Source organism: Phoenix dactylifera, unplaced genomic scaffold, assembly GCF_009389715.1.
Source record: "Phoenix dactylifera cultivar Barhee BC4 unplaced genomic scaffold, palm_55x_up_171113_PBpolish2nd_filt_p 000797F, whole genome shotgun sequence".
In the NCBI taxonomy this organism is placed as follows: domain Eukaryota; kingdom Viridiplantae; phylum Streptophyta; class Magnoliopsida; order Arecales; family Arecaceae; genus Phoenix; species Phoenix dactylifera.
Window position 1 is genome coordinate 143226 of NW_024068164.1, and position 19976 is coordinate 163201.

General features: G+C 38.9%; 2 protein-coding genes, 1 non-coding gene and 1 pseudogene across 8 annotated transcripts; 3 read left to right on the forward strand and 1 right to left on the reverse strand.

The window, feature by feature from the left end:
- The first annotated feature begins 407 nt into the window (after positions 1-407).
- Positions 408-15421, forward strand: LOC103714602 (cell cycle checkpoint protein RAD17). 6 transcript variants are annotated; one of them, XM_039120391.1, is made up of 12 exons: positions 408-828; positions 3654-3717; positions 4090-4175; positions 6588-6635; positions 7404-7460; positions 8614-8716; positions 8945-9255; positions 9337-9721; positions 12250-12369; positions 13415-13494; positions 13613-13673; positions 14714-14953. In XM_039120391.1, exons 1-11 carry the CDS (start codon positions 622-624, stop codon positions 13649-13651), a joined length of 1500 nt encoding a protein of 499 aa, XP_038976319.1. In that variant the 5' UTR covers positions 408-621; the 3' UTR covers positions 13652-13673; positions 14714-14953. The 6 variants fall into 6 exon arrangements, with proteins under 6 accessions (XP_038976319.1, XP_038976317.1, XP_038976316.1 ...); XM_039120389.1 differs by having other exon boundaries at positions 409-828; positions 13316-13494; XM_039120388.1 differs by having other exon boundaries at positions 410-828; positions 13415-13529; positions 14714-15421.
- Positions 6250-6374, forward strand: LOC113463216. Its single transcript, XR_003387079.2, has one exon. It is a non-coding gene; the product is annotated as a U6atac minor spliceosomal RNA (small nuclear RNA).
- Positions 15422-16108: 687 nt separating the features above from the next.
- Positions 16109-18445, reverse strand: LOC103714639 (annotated as a pseudogene).
- Positions 18446-18821: 376 nt separating this feature from the next.
- Positions 18822-19976, forward strand: LOC103714640. The gene has a single exon (XM_008801964.2). The coding sequence runs from the start codon at positions 18822-18824 to the stop codon at positions 19974-19976; it is 1155 nt and encodes a 384-aa protein (XP_008800186.2).

A 19976-nucleotide genomic window follows, 5' to 3' on the forward strand; every position in this document is an offset into this window, starting at 1 on the left:
AAAATAGAATTACTGTTAGAAAATTTAGTCAGCACCTTGGCAAAAGAACTGATTCACGACACACTAGTAGGAAGACAGAGATTTGGAAATAAGAAAGAGAGCACTGAGAAGAGGGCAGATGAGATCACTTGAAGAGCTGAATAACTTTGTCTATCCTTTTTCGACTTGACAATTAAGCTGACCGCCTATACCCAAACCCGACACAACTCCAAATCTAAATTCGATGGTGTAGCTCGGGTCAGGTTGAGTTGGCTCGCGTGCGGCTAGGTAAACCAACAAGCTGGGACCCATCGTACCTCCCATGTGACGCTGGGCCCCATCAACGGGACGGTTTAAAGCAAACACTATAATTACTTAAGTACCCTCACCTTCGAGCCGCAAAATGCCTCTTGTTCCGCTTTTTTTTCTTCTCTTGGAAGCCACCCTTCCAAAGCCCGCCAAGCCTATCTCTGGGGTCTCTGATCTCCCTCACCTCCGAACGACACCCCCCCCTCGCCTCCGGGGCACAAGGAAGGGATCGATGCCTTCGATTCCATCCACGGAAGGCACAGGGCCATTCTCTGCTCTCTAAGAAGCGGCGGCTCCGATCGATCCGTGAGGAGATAACGGGTTTGATCTTCGATGGGGAAGCGGAGGCCCGTGGTGGTGCTATCCTCCTCCTCGGAAGAGGAGGAGGAGGGAGAGGGCAGAGCCGGCTCGGCGACTGGAGGCCGCGTATCTTCGAGGTCGAGATCAAGAACGGCACCACCGGTCGCGTCGAAGAGGCCTCGAGTTGGGAGCTCGAAGAGTTGTCGCGTCTCGAGTGAAGCATCTCAAGAACTAGAGGTGGTATGCGATTTTTGGCCCTTTAAACCGCTTTTTTTTTTATCTCTTCTTGTTTCTTTAACCAAAATTTTGATTTTGTGAACGTAAAAGAATCTTCTTGGTAGGGTTTAGTGGTTACCTATTTCCATGCCATCGTCTTCCTCTTCTTTCTTTGGGTAACAAAATCTTGATTGCTTATTTTTCATCCTTTTCTCTTTCTTGTGGATTGGTTCAGTTGATTACCTTTTGATATTTAGAGACGAGGACGATAGAAATGAAGCCCCTTAGGGCTTACGACAATGTGTGACATATAATTTGTGAAAAGGATGCCTTTGAGGCTGAATATCTTTTCTCTCACCGATGATGGATGGTATAAAGCATTGGAGAGTCTGAGGTATGAACTTTGCTTGAGACCTTGACAAGTAGTTCACAAACTGGAGTGCATAAAAGGGAGCCAGAAAAATAAGATACTGCTCTACTGAGGATGTCGAATGAAGTGATAATAGATTTATTATGCTTAATGCATTCATGAACTATGGTATTTTATTCCGGTCACTGAGGAATGATCACAAGAGCATAAACTGGTTCGCAAATGTGTTAGAATTGCCCATAGAAATTACTAATAACCTTTGCCAAGGGGTTTGAACTGCAGTCAGTGTAATGTGCCAGTGGAGCTTGAAACCTGCAATTTTTTTCCAAAAGATTTGAGAACCAGGAAAATGATGATCTATGAGATCATATGCTACAACATTTTTAGAGTAAGCCTACTAACATTCCCGATAAATTTCAAGGGTTTGATAATCTTATGTATTGAATCAATCAAAATGAACAGACTGGGAGTGCCTGTACGATCATGTAAAACCTCCTTCTCAAGAGGAAAATTTTTGTAGAAGGCCTGATAATTATGTTTGAATGCATAATCCCGAAGACCTGCATCGAGAAGTTTGAATGTGCACTTCTATTCAAAGAGCAAAGTGGAAAAATAAACTTGGAAAAAGAAAGCTATTTAAATCCCAAAGGATAAGGAATATAGGCAATACTTTTTATCCTAAATTCCAGCAATATATGATTCTGTCCCCTATATATGCTGATGATCATTGTCATCAGTTATGTCATCTAGATCGATTAGGTTAGGACTTTTTTTTGTTTTGTAAGTAACAAAAGGTTACTAGAATGTCAACAGGAATACACACAGAATCACAGTTCTTCTCTAGAACAAGTATGAAGTATAGCAAGATGCCTTGATAGAGCTTTACCTCTTGCACCGATCAGCATAAGGAAGTTCACCACCAAAACAAGGGAAAAATTGAGGAAGAACAACTTAATTTAATAATCAAATTACCTTGACAACACATAGATTGTTTCTGTGGGATTTTATGGAAGACTTAATCTCTAAAGTACTCTGAACTAGGTCTTGCTCAGGATTTTATGGAAGACATTTAAGGCAATCTAAACCATTAACTCAGATAAATAGATTTGTCACGACATATGAACAAATTGACTGATGGACAAAATATTTTTTTTGGTAACTTAGACACTTTTGAGAAATGCTTCTCATTGGACTTTCCTACAGCATGTATTATATAATGGAGTCACATTTTAGATTACAACAACACAAAGTATAGGTTGTAACTTAGTCTTAATCCCAATATATACTTTGAAAATTGAAGCAAATATGAATCCTACTAATCTTCCAAGTCTTTTTTTGATAAAAGTACTCTAATCATAACCTTAAAACTACACACCTATTTGAGGCAAAAATTATCCAAGGGATCTGAAAAACAAAAAAAAATTGCAACAGCATCAAAATCCTCATTATTTATGGTTGTGTAATCCAATTTTGAGTCCTTGGGAGGAGCTGGGTGATGGATCTTTTAATTGGAAGAGAAGAGAGACAACTAGTGTTCAATTTGAGAAGTCCTATGTCAAGTCCTCAATGATGGAAAAATAATTTTGATATAGTGGTCCATAAGTCTACTTTAATAAATTGTGTCTAATAATCATTTCACCTTAAAATCATACTGTCCCAAATGATGAACCTATCAGCTATTGCTAAACATGGCTAAATTTCCAATCTAAGGTTGTTGTGAGTGTCTCAAGATCCGAAACTCAACTCCCATCCACCTCCAAAAAAAAAGAGTCCCAAAATTAGTTTTCGATCAACATTCACCGGTTTCCCTGACATTAAAAGAAAAAATAAATGAGGAAAATATGGAAACTTCTAAGCAAGAGAAAGAAAATTCTCTAAAACTATAGGAAACTAACTGATCTTTTGCATCACTTTGCATGCTATGAAGGTAAATCACATAAACTGAGACTCAAGGTTTGTGAGGTGTAACTAGATTCCTATATGAAGTGATTTAAGGCAGCTATAGTGGTTTGTTTTATCAGTGGAAGCCATGGTGCGCTTTGCTGGTCCATTCTGGCATATACTGGGCATAGTGTATCATATTGATATAGAATCAGTACATAGTATAGGGAGCATATTGAGTATCACTACATTGAAATGATGCCCTTACTGGGCATACTGATATTGTACCAAGATGGCACTACTACGATTCCAATACTAAGATCACGAACCTTGGTGGTAGCTTAATTACTTGATAAGTACTAAAGTGGTTATAATAAAGTACACATATATTGGCCATCTTACTCAGCAACTAGTTAGGAGAAAGTAATTATATCCTTTGGGAGGTTGATTCTCAACGGGCCAATTTAGTGCATGAGTTATAATTAAATGTTTTATATTTTTTTAAGCCTTGGATTTTAATTTTGCATACATTGGTTTCCTTTTCTACTCTATTTGCTTGCTTTTGTCTGAAATTTTTATATTTATTGCTTTGTTGAAGGTCAAATTTGATTTGCTCTCTGAAGATTTTTGTGAATGTCTTCATGAATTTAGAATAACACCAGGTATGTTTTCGTTTAAACTTTTAAGCTCCTGAATCTGGAACTGAGTGTAATTTTCTCTTTTATGATTGGCACCTAGAGAAATCACTAATGATTGGCAATTCTTTAGGAAGAATTCTACATATCTGCTGCTAGTTAATAGAAAAAATGTTCATTTTACATCTTAAACAAATTAGAATGGATTTGTCATATCAGAAACATAATCAACAAGCCTTGTCCCAAGCATTTAGTGCTGGCTTTATGCATCATTGTTTGCCAATTGTTGATGTTAGAGGAAATCATCTATAGTATAAAATGCTTAGCTATGTTTCTGATTGTATTTACTATATATGCAATTTCAAACTGTTATTTGCTGAGATGGGCAATTTGAATCAGGTTTTACATGCACAGATGGGATAGAGCTTTGGGTTGACAAACATAAACCCCGATCCTTGCCTGAGCTTGCTGTTCACAAAAAGAAGGTTTTTGTTTCTTGCAGTGATGCTGTACATAAAGAGCATGCTGGCTTCTTTTAACTAATTTCTTTGTAGTATGTACATTTGTTTTTCTTTTTTTCACCCTGGGTTTTCGTTTCGTGTAGTTGTATAGGACCATCAATAGAATTTTTCGTCCCTTAATTTATTAAATTTTGCTTAAACTTGTTTTAAAAGGTAAGTGCAATCAGGAGAAACATAAGTACAAGTAAATGACGATGGCCGTCCGTTAGATTTAAAAAGGGTGGGAGGTAGGAAAAAATGAGGACTGAAATCTCACAAAACCACAGTATGGAACCTTGCTTTTGGTTTTAGTGGAGCAAACAAGTTTTGGTTTTGATAGAGTTGGCAGTTTCATGGTCTCTATCTCTATTTGAAAACTTTAAATGTCTCAAATGCTTAATTAAAAGTAGAGAAAAATTTTGGAGATTAAGGATGTAAAATATGCAAGAAACTTATTAGGCATCATTCTAGAGTATACTATTCTGTTTGAAATCTTTGAATATATCCTTTCGGACTTATGTTTGTATTCACTAAGTATTTAGTATATGGAATATGCACCCCTCGCGGGTTTGGGGTTTATCTAGCCAAGCACTCATTTTTGGCTTGTGGAATAGACTTGTCCTCTAACAAGAGATAAACCCCTCGAAATGGTAGTTATTGCTACTGGGGTTTGGAAAATTTATGGTTCTTCTTATGCATGGTTATTGCTCATATTTTGGATTTATGGTGTTATTGCTTATAATTTGGAGTCATGGTTACTATATATGATGTTGTCTTTCTGATGAACATTTTAAATACTGTGGGATGGGCCATCTTAGCTTTTGTGTGGAATGGGACGCCCTGCATACCGACATTTGGGATGGTGGATGTCTTGTCCCATTGCGGTCCATTTCCCAACTCATCCCATTCCAACATTCAAGCTAGTGGAATGCTTTCAATCTCACCAAAATTTAAAGCCTTGCATCTAATTACTTTCTTATGCTTTGCTAATGAACATGTCTCTATGTGCAAAAAATTATATAACATTAATCGAGGCCATGGGTTGTAAGGGGGGTGGGAGCAGGGCACTATTAAAAGTGAAAATCTCTCCATGCCCGGTCATTTTTCTGCAAATAGAAGAAGGGTAATTTTTTCTAAAGAAAAATATACCATTATTTTTGGCCATGGACTGGGTGCTGAGGATTGGGGGGTGCGAGAGTGCGTTGTATTGGGTGATATTTACATTCCAACCGTGGCAGGAGGAAATCCCTCCATACCCAGTTTTCCACAAATGGGAGAAGGGGAATTTAGTCCAAAACGGCAAATTATATGCCATTGTGATAGACTAGTGGGTTGTCTGCAGGGCAATTTTGTCCAAAATATATAAACAAGCACATATCCTATGAACTTATTCCTCCAACCCAACGGCATCAACAAAGGATATGCCATGCAGTTATCCATCAAACTAGAAACACAAAAATCCTATCCGGCCAAAATTATTATCACTTTCAAATTTATTCAGCAACCGAATGCAGCCTAAATGAAACATTTTTTAAGTAAATTATTATAACAGACTGTTTTTTAAGGGTATATCTCATTTTTTATGTTTTGAGGGCAATCCAAGCAAGCAATTGTTGACTCTAGTAATTCCAGCCATGTTCCACGTGCCTAGCAAACAACTAATTTTACTGTTAAGCTAAGGTTGTTTCGCTTTCAACCAAGATTTGCTGTCTCGGTACCGGACCCCGCACTAGTGCCACACTAGCAGCGTTGGTACAATACGGTATGGTATGGAACTCGGTACGCCATCTGTACCGAATACGGATATTGTACCGGTATGGTACAGTACACTCTGTACTGCTCGGTTCGGGCTAATTTGGCATACCATGCTTTCAACCGAACACTTATCATTTTTTATGTTATGTTCCCATATTATGTGTTGCCAAACCACTGGCTTAGTATGATTTTTCTCTTTTATTATAAACGATACTAACTCACATGTATGTTTTCAAGTTTTATTTTCCCTAAGTTGCTCCCACCTCCCACCTTAGAATAACCACTCCAAAAGGGAACTGCATGAGGGTTTGTTGAAAGGAGAGATTGGCATCTCTCTTGACAAGGATGGCAACGACCTTTGCCCTTTGGGCTTCATGTTACACATATGGTTAAGGCTACCTGCTTCTACAAATCTTACCCACAATTTTCAACTTTTCTTTTTTAACATCGAAAAAAAGAAAGTGACTTGCATCTGCGAGTGAATGAGAACGTGATGGTAATGCTAATGCTGTTTTGGTAAAATGCCTACTGCTTATTTTTTATTAGTATAACATTGCACCATTAACTTTTTTCTTGAGCTTTATATCTGAAAATTATATCTGTAAAAATGTTTTTTTTGTTTTTGAATTTTTTTCATTTCAGGCTGAAGAAGTGAAGAAATGGATGGAAGAAAGGGTAAAGACGCCACAGGTGATTTAATCTTATCATTACCTTTTTTTCTTCGCCAAACCTGATCTTGGAATGGTGTATGCTCAGATATGTAAGTGACCATTCACTCTTTGTTCATTGATTTTGTACCCTTGTCATATCTTTGCAAACTCGTGTTGCACTGTTAAAACTTGATTATGTACACATAGGGTTGACTGCTCTGATAGAATCATTGTGCATAGTTAAAGTTCTGAAGTGAGGAGTGATGCAAGAAAACCAATAGAAATTCTAGGTAGCATAATGAAAAAGAGTTCTTTACTTGAGTGTGGAGAAACAATTTTCGACAGAAAAATATAATGAACAGAAGAATGCTTTCGTAATGTACTTGAATGGGAGCTGATGATCGACTGTTATGGCTTTCCAAACTATTGGCTGCCGTCAAATTGAAAATTTGACTCTTTCATACTGATGTTTAATCATACCAACACTCTTCAAAGAAAATCAAAATCCTAAGCTACATAGACCAAATGGCTCCCTATTAACTAAAAAGCCACAGTAGACCAAAATTATGCTCCTACACTATAGATAGTATGCAGGTCTACCATATTTTTTGACTTGCTAAAGTTTTACTGATTAACATCAATATTTCTTGTACTGATTTGATTTGCAGACCCTTGATATGCTATTTACATGATTTACTTCTTTAATGTTACATGCTCCTAGCTGTTTGTTTAACTATGCATGTTTCTATCAGTTTCTGTGATAGTAACAGATGTACTATAATGAGATTGTTTTCTCCCTGTATAACAGGAAGGCTTCGGCAACTGTGCTCTTGTTATCACTGGACAAGCTGGAGTTGGAAAATCTGTATGTTTTTGTTTTTGTAAGGCATTGATGCTTTTCACCTGTTTGTGATTACTCTGTCAGGCACTGATCCCTCATTGCTTTTAGTACTCAAGTGGTGCATTCGAGGATTATATTAAGTCACTAGTCATTCTGGTTCTCTTGTTCTACCATAACAAATTTGCAATAACATCTTACTAGTGTTGGGCAGGTATAATGCATATGAGAGGAAGCACAGGGGCTGTGTTTCTGTTTTAATGAATGATTTATATTGTTTGTGTATATACTCCCACTTCTGGCTGGTTTATTTTCTTCTGTCTCTTTAGCAAGAAGTGAGCAAGGAGAAATCTGATTCTGAGAGCTTGGAGTTTCTGTAGAGATCATGAGAGTGGCAATGTGTGAAGTCCATCTGGGCCAAGGAGTTAAGATTTTAATAGTAGAGATTAGCTAACCATTGCAATCTCAATATTGGATCCTATATTGGCACCATGCTGATACAATGTCAGTATGTCTGGTATGAGGGTCGGTTTGCGTACGAATCTCAGTATAAATCTCAATTTAATAATGGTACAGTACAATATGGCCGATAGGGAGCGGTATGCACCAATATAGCAAACTTGATTCTAACGATTCCATAATGTCATAATTGAAAGGATAGTTTGTTGTAAAAAATAGAACAGAGTGGCTATTACTAATTGGTTCTGTTAAGCACTTTTCCCCTCATTTACAAAATGAACCGATATTTGTAACAGCTGATCCTTTATCAGTCTGAATACCTATTTATTTTTAACTGTTACAATCTTTCGGGCATATTAATCTTGCTTCTATGGCTAGTTTTTTGCTGTTCATTTCTGAATGGAACATTCTATGCATGTAGATATGAACTTTTTCAAGATATCCTGTGCTGTCTAAACTTTGAAGCTCATATGTCAGAAAGCTGATTGAAAGATATTTAGTGTGTTTTTAGTTGCGCAGTTCTTAACTATCACATATATTAAATAATCAGATAAGACACTTGTCCAGGGGAAGAAGCTTTTTTTTGTTGATTGTAATCCACTTTCATCTGAAGCTGTGGTTTGTCTTCTAGTAAATTAGCTAACTATATCATATTATTTTGTAACATTATACTAAAAATATTTCTGGGCTTATATGTATGAGGGCAAAATCTCTCTTACAGGCAGCCGTTCGTGTAATAGCATCACAACTTGGAGCTGAATTGTGTGAATGGATGACTCCCACACCTACACTCTGGCAAGAGTATATACATAATACTAATTCAGGTACTTCACATTGTAGTTGCAATTAAGTTTGCAGGTTAACTTGATATTTTGATTCTCACATATTGGAACTATACACCAAACAAATGTTCTGTAAACAGATAAGTCAAACTTTTGATAGGCCTTTTGTCAGGCCAAGATTTTCTCCTTGTAAAATATTATAATTATTAGACAGTTGGTGTTCTAATTTTTGTTTTATTTTATAACAACTGATACTGATGCGTTTTTTAGAAATACGCTACATGTCAAAGTTGGATGAGTTTGAAAACTTTGTAGAAAAGATCAGAAAGTATTCATTGCTTCATCCAATGAAGATAGGAGGATCGAGAAAACCAGTTATTCTCTTAATCGACGACATTCCTGTGACAACTGGAAGAGTTGCTTTTGCAAGATTAAACAAATGCTTAACAACTCTTACTCAATCAACTCAAGTTCCAACAGTTATTTTGATCACTGAGTATCATAAAACGGAGTCTGGTGACAATGCCACACACTACTGGGAAGAACTTGCGTCATCTCTTGAGAGAGCTGGGGCTTATAAGGTAAGGTTTCCTGCAGACCTTTTGTGCAGTTAGTAAATCATCAAATTATTCAGAGAAGTGTCTCAATTTGCTTGTGTGCAGGTAGCTTTCAATCCTATTACAGTAAATTCTATCAGGAAAACGCTCAGTAAAATATGTCAGGAAGAGAAGTGTCATGTGACTGCAGAGGGGATAGATCAGATAGCAAAATCCAGTGGAGGTGACATCAGACATGCTATAACATCTTTGCAGTATTCTTGTCTCAAACCAGATAGATTTTTTACTTTGCCTGCATCAACTCTAAGTAACTCTTACTGTGAAATGAATTCCGATAAGTCCAAATTATTGTCAATTTCAAGCCATGAAGATGGGAACCCTGATTGCAAGATATCCTTGCCATGTGGAAGAGATGAAACACTTACAATTTTCCATGCCTTGGGGAAGTTTTTGCACAATAAGAGGGTGGCAGTAGATCCATGTGCACTGGGTATGTATAATGATTACACACACACACAATACTTTTAGAGCATTGGATCTAAATTGGTTACCTAAGATCGTATATGTAGCATGATATATAAGTTTGGTATTGATTGGCACCTAGTTTGATAACTTTGTTCTGCAGTTTACCAAGATTGTCTTCAGGAGGTCCAAATAAATGCATGGGGATGCTTCTTTTAAATTTGCTAATCCTTATTTGCTATCCTTGTGTTGCATTGTTAAATTTCGTGATGTTTGTCACTGTATCTTTTTTTCAATAACTACATCATTTTGCCATCCTCAGTGGATTGATGGACCATGAATTTCTCATCACTTTGAAATTGTATATTATTCTTATTGAAGCAAGAGTTCTCAATTTTTTAATGACTACCATCTAAATCTTTTTGGGTTCTAAAAACCTAAAGGTGAGCATTTCTTTTGTTGTGCATGACCAATAAATTTCAATACCACATTATCTTCTTAAAGTGTAACACTTGTGTTCTGATGTATGCCTTGCCTATAAATCAGGCCCTGATCCAACATGTCTTGAAATCAAGCCATTTAAATAGCAGTTTGGTAGGTTTTTGTAAACTGACAACCTGATTGGGAGCTTATGACCTGATTAACCTGATTAAGAATTGGATTGGGCTGGGTTTGGGTCAATCCTACCCAACTACAACCTGACTCAAGTCTATTATGTATTATATGGTGCATAAATATTATACATTGTATTAATATTTTGTTATAGGTCTAATGTTGGATCTTCATCTAATGGTTGGCCTAGTGTGCGTTTCTCTAGAGATTTGGGAACCAGGAGAGGAGACTTCCCAAGACCCAAAATCCCAATCCCCTTGAAAATCCTAATTTCCTTGCTTAGCTGCCATGAGTCTGTCTCTGGTCCTCCTCTGTTCTGTACCTTTGTGAAGTCTCCTCTCAACCACTAGCAATCCATGTGAAACATTTCTCTCCACGCCATCCAGTTCTCTTACTTCCTTGATGTATAACAGAAAAAAAAGACTCATGTGCATCCAAACTCATTTCTACATGCATTCAGTGAAAATTGTCCTTGAGTGCACCCCTTAGTGTAGTTAGTGGATCCGAGATAGTAGATTAAATGTTAGGTGGTTTTCCTTGGCTGATAATTTGATTAGAGCCTAATTATGATTGCAGCATCTTCTATATTCGGATTAGTTGTAATTCTGCATTGGTTGTGCTTTTTGTAATTAAGAGTATCATCTCTAGGATGATGAAACCACCATGATTGGATCTCTTAAAATTTGTAGAATGCTATGTTCCACTAATTCACTGTCAGTCTCCACCATGGTCGGCGGAATCGTCTCAAACCGCCTGGTTCGGGGTGCGTCAAGTCGTACTGGTGGTGGACCAGGACGGTTCCAACAACCAAAATGAGAAACTAGCGATGGAGGGGGAGAAGGAGAAGGAAAGAGAGGAAAAGAGAGAGAGTGTGGAGGGAGGGAGAGGGAGAGGAAGGAAGAGAGAGGGAGGGTGGCAGCCGACTGGTGAAGGGCCAAGGAGCCACACGAAGGGGCGGAGGAGAGGCTCCGCCTCCGGTTTTGCCGACTTCACTGAAAATTTTCGAAAATAAAAAGAGGCCTCCTTTGGAACCCTTGTTTTGTACGAAGCAGACGAACTGGAGGCGGACCCCCTTCTCCGCCCCTCCGTGCGGCTCTCTGGTCCTCTGTCGGCTTCCGCCAAATGTCCACCACCCTCCTCCTCTCTCCCTCCCTCTGTCCCCCTTCTCTCTCCTTCTCTCTCCCATTCTTCCTCTCTCCCACCCCCTCTACTGTCGGTATGGGCCCGGCACAGAACGACATGGGGGCATACTGACCCATGCTGCTAGGCAACCGGTCCGGACCCCGGTTCCGACGCAGCAATCCTTGGTCTCCGCCATTGAAGAGCATAACTAGTAGCTCCCTTCTATGTTACCACCTTTATCTGGTGCGATCAATCTAGCTTTGTTAGCATTCGGTATTTTATTCATGGCCAAACTATCATGAAGTTGTTCAGGTTTCAGATGGATTACAAGATATCTGTTTATCGCAGCAAAGGGTCTCCATCTCCATGAATCCCCATGGTATGATTGTTGGATCAACATCAAAATCTAGTAGCTGATGTTTTCTTTACATCATGGTAGGGTTTTTTTGTTTAGATAGTATCTTTAATCAGGCAATCATTCTTCATCCCCGGCTTTTGAATTTGCAACCCTTTTTCTTTTTCTTCTTCTTCTTTTTTTTGTTTTGAGACTTTTACCCCTTTACTAGCAACGGCTCATTGTAATCCTTAGTAGTTGAACATAATAAATTCTTATCACCTATTTTTTGGTGTAATCATCATATGTTTACTTTGGTATACTACTCTCCCCTACACCATTTACCTTCTCTCTGGCCATGCATGAACAAAGTAAAAGAATCAACTTTTGTTGTTTGCCTTTTATATTGTATTTATTATCTCTTGGAGGATCTTATTCTTTCTTTGCCCTGTGTCTTGATCATTTATCACTTGCTGCTGTGGAACCAGATTCATTTGCTTTGCAGGAGAGATTTGCAAGGAATCCACTGAAAATGGATACTCCAGAGAAAGTTCTTTCTCAGGCACATGGGCAAGTGCGGCCTATTGTTGATTTTCTCCATGAAAATGGTAATACTTCTACCATTATCCTGGTTTTCCACTTCATCGTGTCTAGAAACTTGCTGAGTATTTACAATTCATACTAGAATATGTGTTTGCCCTAGTAAATTATTTGTGACAAAATTTTAATTTTCTTTTTTTGTACATGCTTGTTATATCATGAAGAGAAAGTGTTGATTCTTTTAAATGGCAATTAGCAATAGTTCAGCTTTTGTGGAAGTCATTCTGATGAATGGACTCAAAACCATGTCTTGGATGGATTGCTTAGTTAATTTGATGAGGTCATTCACAATATGGCATTCTGTTATACCAGTGACAAAATTTGGTTCTCCAATGTATGTTGTAGTGATGGTGCTTGACTTGTTCCTTTCCAATTCACTGTGTTGTTGTTCAGGAAATTTCTTTTTGCTAACCTCGATTGAGTTGTGGATAGCTAATTTCTTGGTGTAGGCGATTATCAAACTTACTGCTTTTATTCCATGCATGCAATTAAACATGAAGTTGAGAAACTTGCGGCAAAGACAACATTGTGTGTTTGTGAGAGTCTAGAATATGATTTTTGATCCATCTAACGGCAATTTCAATGTTTCAATATTCTGGTCGAATTTCTAGTATGGACTTTGTTCTTTGTTGCCAAAGTGTGAACCCTTTTTGGGAGAAAGGGAGGGAAACCCACGCCTACCATACTTATCCAGGTCCAGCCTTTTGGAATTGCACCACCCAACAATCAAACCTAGAACCTGTGGTTGCTAATTAGAGGGTATTACCACTGGGGCAGGCCCATAAATGTAAATTATCCCATAAAATGCTTGTTATCTTAATTTGGACTGCTTAAGGTTGTAAATTGGTATTTAATATGAGAAAGAAATTAACCTTGTTACTTCGGTTGCACTCTGAATGTCATGATATTTAAGTATCCTTGTAAATGTAACTAGACCCACGTCTCTTTCTGCAGTTCTCGATTTTATCAGTGATGAGGAAGTTGATAATGTATGGTTGGTCACGTCTTATTTAAGTGATGCTGACTGCCTTCTTGGTGGTGTTCTACGCCCAGCAAGGCGTCAGATGATACCTGAGATATACGACGTGGAAAGTGTAGCACAAGCATTTGCTGCTTCAGTGGCAATACGTGGGGTACTATTTGCAAATTCTAAGCCCTCACCTTCAAGGTCTCTTTGCTCGGTTATTCTATAATAGTAGTATATAATCAGTTCGACATGAAGCTTCTTAACTATGGGTCGTGATATGGCAGGTGGCACACCATCCGCCGCCCAAGGCTTTGGCAAGTTGAGCAATCATCAAGACACAATAAGGTAGATCAGTTATATTATATCAGCTGATATTGATGGCCTTGTTGAAAGATAGCAGACTTATCTAAAACTGATATATCACATGTTAGTGTGTGTGTGCAAAGAGCTAATAGTTATCTGTTCTGTTCTGTCTCTGTAAGGAGGATAAACTTTTGGTTGTCAATCAGTGAGCACCAAGGGTAGAAAAACCTTAAAGGCTATGCCCCAGTGGAGAAAGACCTCCAGATTGTGATTTCCATAAAATTCTGCTTCTGGCTTGGTGTCACAACTGGGAACTTCATGGGGGACACCATCAAAAGTTATTTAGAGAGGGAAAATTTTCTCTTATTGTTAGATACGTGACACCATCAATATTTCTTGTGGATAGGTTGGTGTTAGCATTATTGGAAAGAGAACTGTCTTATCCTTTCATTCATTTCTTCTTTATCCAACCTCTTAAATTCTTGGAAGAAAAAGCACTTAAGAGAGAGCTTCCCCTTTGCTGTGATAGCCTAATAAACGTCCTTTTCAAATGGAACAATCCCCAGATATCAGAGACCTTTTTGTCCAATTTATGCGGGGGTTATAAACTTGTTATGCAGTAGCCAAATTATTCTCTAATAAGTTTTCCTCTTGTAGCTTGCTTCAGGACTACTGCAAGAGGTAAACTGGTTTGAGAAAATAATTTTGTAGAATTAGCTTCAACGTATAACCCCACTTGGGAATCATAAGTTTGGTTGGTGGGCGTGTTAAGCATCTGTAGAATCTCTGCAGCAGGAACCAAACCCTTGATACTGTCACCAAGCACAAATTAGTAGGAAACAAAAACGAAAATACAAGTCCTAGTTCATACATATTATTAGATGCTTAGATGCCCCATAAAGTTTGGATAGGTCAGTGACTCATGACTTAAAATTACTTGCTTCATTGATCTAAATTTCATGTGAATCGATTACTCTTAAACCACACCTAGGCATGGACATTTTATCCAGCTGTCTTGTTATTACATGTGCACGTCCTACTCCCTCTTTAGCTTCCATTGATTTCTCTGTCCGGAAATACAGACTCAGATGCTGTTGGAGAGAGGTGACACCTACAACAGTTCAAGCTTGTGCGGCATGTCCTACAAAGCTGCTGAATGTAGACCTACAATTAAATGGCTTAGCACGCAGACATTGCTGGATGTTCATAAGCATAAAAATCTTTTACATTATCCAGAAGGTGAGGAGGATAACTCTGATTTGTTGGGCATAGATAAAAAAGGAAGCAACTCCGAGGAAAGTGAAGAAGATGATGATATTGAAGATTGGTAGACCTTTTTTTGCTTGTATTCCTCGTTATTGTGATGGTTGTATATCCAGAGATTATATGGCAATATAAACCGAGAATCACATTTGGACATTTTGGCAAGAGAAACTCTTCATCCCAGAAGCTCTGTGATATGTGGGTGTATATCAGGGCATTCAGGTCTTGTGGAATCACTTAATTATTAAAACTTGCATTTGCCTCACCTCGTTCTGCACATCCAAAACGAGGTTGTAGCATGTTCAGATGGGCCACAGTCTGGATTGGGCAAGCACGAAGAAGCAAACCCTCCAAGTTGTATTCAACATCTGATGTGCTCAATTTTTTTGTAGTGAAAATTTTCATTTTGGTGTCTTCGGAATGAACATAGTGAAAACGGTTAACGTGACTGTTTTGTATATTAGTTGAATGAAACATTGTAAATGTGAATGCCATATTATGCGAAGGACAATTGTTTGCTCACCTCATCTTTGGTTGCGATAGTCAAAGCAACATCTAAATCTTGTATGATGATCCTAACTTGACCATACTCCAAGCCCGTGAAACAGCTGGGGCTGAAGGCCTGACTGTCATATAACCCAACTCTCAGCAAAATGTCCACATATTTCTGAGACTTTACGTTTATGTTGGATTATTGAGTTTCTATTGACTTATTTCAATCTTTTTTTTTTCCGAAGCTTGTTTGCAACAAAAATATTATCCGCACCTACGGTGTAAAATTTGCATCTGGAAAAACTTAAGATAATTTTCAACTGATTGCGAGTTTTTTTACGAAAAAAGTCGCTAAAATTTAATTTGCATTCTAATAAAAACTTTTTTGACCAACACCGTTGCATTTAAATTAAGTGGCTGAGGGTAAATAATAAGTGGACTCCAACCACTTGGCGTACCAGGATATACTTGAACATCAAGGAACCAACTACTCTACTCGCTCGTTGAAGTGGACGTGATGTGGTTGTGGTGTACTCGTGGTATTAGCGCATTGCCGGAGTACACGGTGGTGCGCTTGATTGCAATTTTGAATTTCGCTTGGTAAAAGTACATTGAACAGAGACCATATTGCGATTAGGGTCACAATCGAGCGCCGGTGAGAAATGTTGCCTTCCCAGCTTAGCAAGTGGATGTACCTCTGCATAAGCTGCTCCACTGGGACCTCATAACCTCTCTCCGTGGGGTGATAGCGATCCCAGGAAAGGACTTGGGCAAACAGTGCTTAAGCTCTTGCACAGCACCGAGACCTCCAAAATTCCTGTACCACAACATCCTTTTGTCGCCTCTTCAAATCCTGCACAAAACTCCAAATTTAAATCCATTAGTTAACCAAGTCGTCGAATAACAACTTCATGCAATTGTTCCACAATATTTACGTCGGGAAGGTGCTACCTATGTCTCAGCCAACACGTAGGTTACAAAAGTGCCTAACAACTTATTTTTCTCCATTACAATTTTTGTGCAACTTATCTTTACCAAAAAATACAAAAGAAAGATTTGTAAAACTTGGCATATTTTTCTGGATAACAAATAAGACAAGCAAGGTAGAGTAGACATCAACGTAGATTAGTTTTGTTCCTTGACTTTTGGTAGTAAGATTTTGCAACTCGCTAATTAGCTTTGAATTATACATTTGCGCGAGTTCATTACGATCAACATCTCCGGCAAGAGTTCTTTGAGATGGTACGCATCCAACTGGTAGAATTCAAAGAACAGCGACCTTTCTTGCTCCAAAATTGACCGATTCCTACATAGCAAAAGAAAGAGAGGGCAAACAAAAATTCCTTAAAGATACCCTTTCTTTCACGCACAGCTCTCTCTTTTTTTTATGTTTATTTTAGATTCATTCTCCATCCTCGATAATATTTTTTAAATTATAAATAAATCAAACCAATTAATTTAATAATCTATTCTGCATTTTGAAGTTTCATGAGGAGCCTTACAAAATTAAGTTTAGGGTCACACTCAACATCTACATTATCTTTTATGATTTATTGATTTAAATTCTATATCACGTGTTTTGGTTCTAGAGCAATACTTGTTTTCATCCATGAACAAAAATGAAAAGGTGACCATGAAATGTGTATAATGGTATGTGACCTTTAGCTATACAAAAATTATATCAGGAAGAAGCTTGAAGCAGTTTGAGACAAAAAATCAATATAAGCATTTAGAGTTTTAAATTCTGGGGGGATAAAGGTGTTCTGATTTCTCTATGAAATAGATTACCCCACCATCCTATCCCATCTCGGCAGTGGCTCTACTCATGCTTCCTAATAGATGTCTTCAGTCTTTCTCTCCTTCTTTCCTTTCTTTATTTTTTTCCCCTTTTTTTCAACCTTTTTTCCCCTTCTCCTTTCTTTCTTTATTTCTTTTTCCTTTTTTCTTTCCTTTTCTTCTCCCTTTTCCTATTTTCTTTCCTTTTTCCTTATTTCCTTTTTCTTCTTCTTTTTATTTTCTTTTTTTCTTCCTTGTGTGTGTGCGTATGTATGTATGTATATGTGTGTGTATTTATGTCTATATGTATGTATGTATATGTATATGTATATATAAAATAATCCTAGTATGTAAATTTAAGAATGTTCTATGAAATCAAGGTCAAGTTTAAGTTGGCTCTTTCTAGTTTTATATAAATTTTTAATTTTGATTTTAATTATCAATTATATATTTTTAGTTAGAAAAGAATAGCCTAACGCTTGTCTTGAGCTATTGACCAAATCCAATGCTGACTTGAACCTGAATATTTGGACTGGATTGGGGTTAACTTGACTTTGACCCAACTCAATTGATTTGATGGATCTAAAATCTTTTTCATGAACCTGATTCGGACCAATCAGATAGTGGGTTAGATCTAGGTCAGGCTCAAAGATGCCTCAGTTTGATCCAACCTATTTTTAGCCTACATACTTTGAAAAAAAATATTTCTAAATCCCTGAGTGATCCTTGAATTATATTTAAGTCCTCCAGGCATATATCTCCAAATCTTGGTAAGATTTTCTTTTCATCTAAAAGTAATTGCTGGATAAGGCTTAGAGTTGATATGCAATAAATGTAACCACTAATCCTAATTTTAGCAAATCTTAATTCACCAATTCAGACCTCTTCCAAAAATATAAAGAAGATATGATATTTTAAGATAGGTTAAAAATAGAAAGAACAAAACCTCTCGGTTATGCATAAATGTGTTTTGGAACATTTATTTTATAATAGTAGAGGCAGAGATAAGGAGCAAAATATCATCAAGGGGGACAAAAACACTTTAATTTGCTGAGATGGCCATGGGATGGTACTTTATTATTCAATTCAATGCATGCACAGCTTCCATAAACTCCTCCAATCAATTTACGCCACGTGGCATAGTTTGCTTCGTCCATGCAACTGACCGGCGCCCTGCGGCATTCAACTCTCAGCATGCAGACACATTCCCCTGCCACCGCGATTTTCACTGACGGACCGCAAACCGGAGGCCGATACGGGTCGGGGGCGTAAGGATTCACCATCCTTCCCTCGCATCCACCGTTGGAGCGAGCAATTGTCGCTTCGAGATCTGTGCAGAGGATGACTGAAGGCGTTCGGAGCGCTTGGCAATATGTGCGGATCACGATCCAACGGTCCACGTCCCGAAAGGAGATCAATCATTCTTTCGCGCAAAAGATACAGCCCGAATCCGGCCGATCCTCGCCAATGTTTTAACAGCCCCAGCGCCCCACGGAATACGCTCCTCTCTCTCTCTCCCCAGAAGCGGCCGGAGTTTAAAAATTTGGGCAATCCCCGAGAGGATTCTTGCCTCCCTGTTTCCATTTCCATCGATCGCCACCCCCAGCGCTCCTCTCTCTCGCGCGCGCATCGACGACGATGTCATCCCGATGGGCCAACATGCCGACCGATCTTTTGAAGGCCATCGCCAAGAAGATGACCGAGCCCGCCGACTACATCCGCTTCCGCAGCGTGTGCCACTCGTGGCGATCCTCCACCAGCCGGTTCGCTCTCCCCTTACACATCCCTTTACTGATGCTGCCATATGATCCAACCACCGATGTCCGCCCTGTGCACTGCCTCTCCAGTAATCAGGTACGCATTCTCTTCTTGCCTGGGATGGTTAACAAGATAGTCCTCGCATCCGGCCGCGGTTGGCTAGTCTTGCTCGACATCACCATCCCCAACGGAAGCCTGTCGTTGTTTAATCCCCTGACCGGGGATGAAATCCAGCTCCCTCCTACAGCAGATTTCTTCCACCAACCTGGGTATCAATTCTCTCGATACAATAAAAAGTTCGTGAGCGTAGGCCATGGAAAGCATGGCACCAAAGGCCTGAATGAGTACGCGGATATCTACCCGTGGCGTGCCTTCTTGTCCTCGCGCCTGATTCCGATTAATGGACATGGCATGGTCATGATGAGCAACTGCTACTCTAACAAAAACGATGTTGCCTTCTGCAAAGTGGGTGATTTTTCCTGGACCGTTTTGAGAACAAACTTAACTCAGACGATCGTTTCCATGGCATGCCATAAGGACAGGTTCTTCATGATGGACGCAGGAGGCAACATCTCAGTTTGCAACATCGCTGGTCCTTTGGAGTCGAGACTGATTCATTCACTGCGAGTCGAGCCTCGTGGTACTTTGTCTTTCGTGACGGCATCAAAAAGGTTGTTCGTGTTGGTCTCTTATCATGAAGGGGCTGATAACAGTAGAAACAGGAAGGGGTGCTTCAGAATGTTCAAGTTGAGGTTGAACACGCCACTAGGGCCGTCCAGGGTGGAAAGTGCTCGCGGGCATGCACTGTTCAGATGTGAAGCTATAAACCAGAGCTTGGCAGTTCGCACAAAAAAGGACATTCCAGGATATAGACCGGAATGCGTTTATTTTGGTGCTCCTTTCGACTTCCCTGAGGAACGACTGGACGGTGCTGCTCATGAGATAGATGTACTGAACTTGAGGACCGGAAATTGGGAATATTTGTCGAGCGGATGGATGCGGCCGCTCTCAGGAAGACTGCTACCTTCTATTTGGGTTCAGCTCAGTCTATGCTAA

Coding starts and splice junctions, on each gene's coding strand:
- LOC103714602 (XM_039120386.1), top strand. CDS start 622: ATGGGGAAGCGGAGGCCCGTGGTGGTGCTATCCTCCTCCTCGGAAGAG. Junction 3,718..4,089: donor TGAATTTAGAATAACACCAG/GTATGTTTTCGT, acceptor AATTTGAATCAG/GTTTTACATGCACAGATGGG. Junction 4,176..6,587: donor TTGCTGTTCACAAAAAGAAG/GTTTTTGTTTCT, acceptor TTTTCATTTCAG/GCTGAAGAAGTGAAGAAATG.
- LOC103714640 (XM_008801964.2), top strand. CDS start 18,822: ATGCCGACCGATCTTTTGAAGGCCATCGCCAAGAAGATGACCGAGCCC.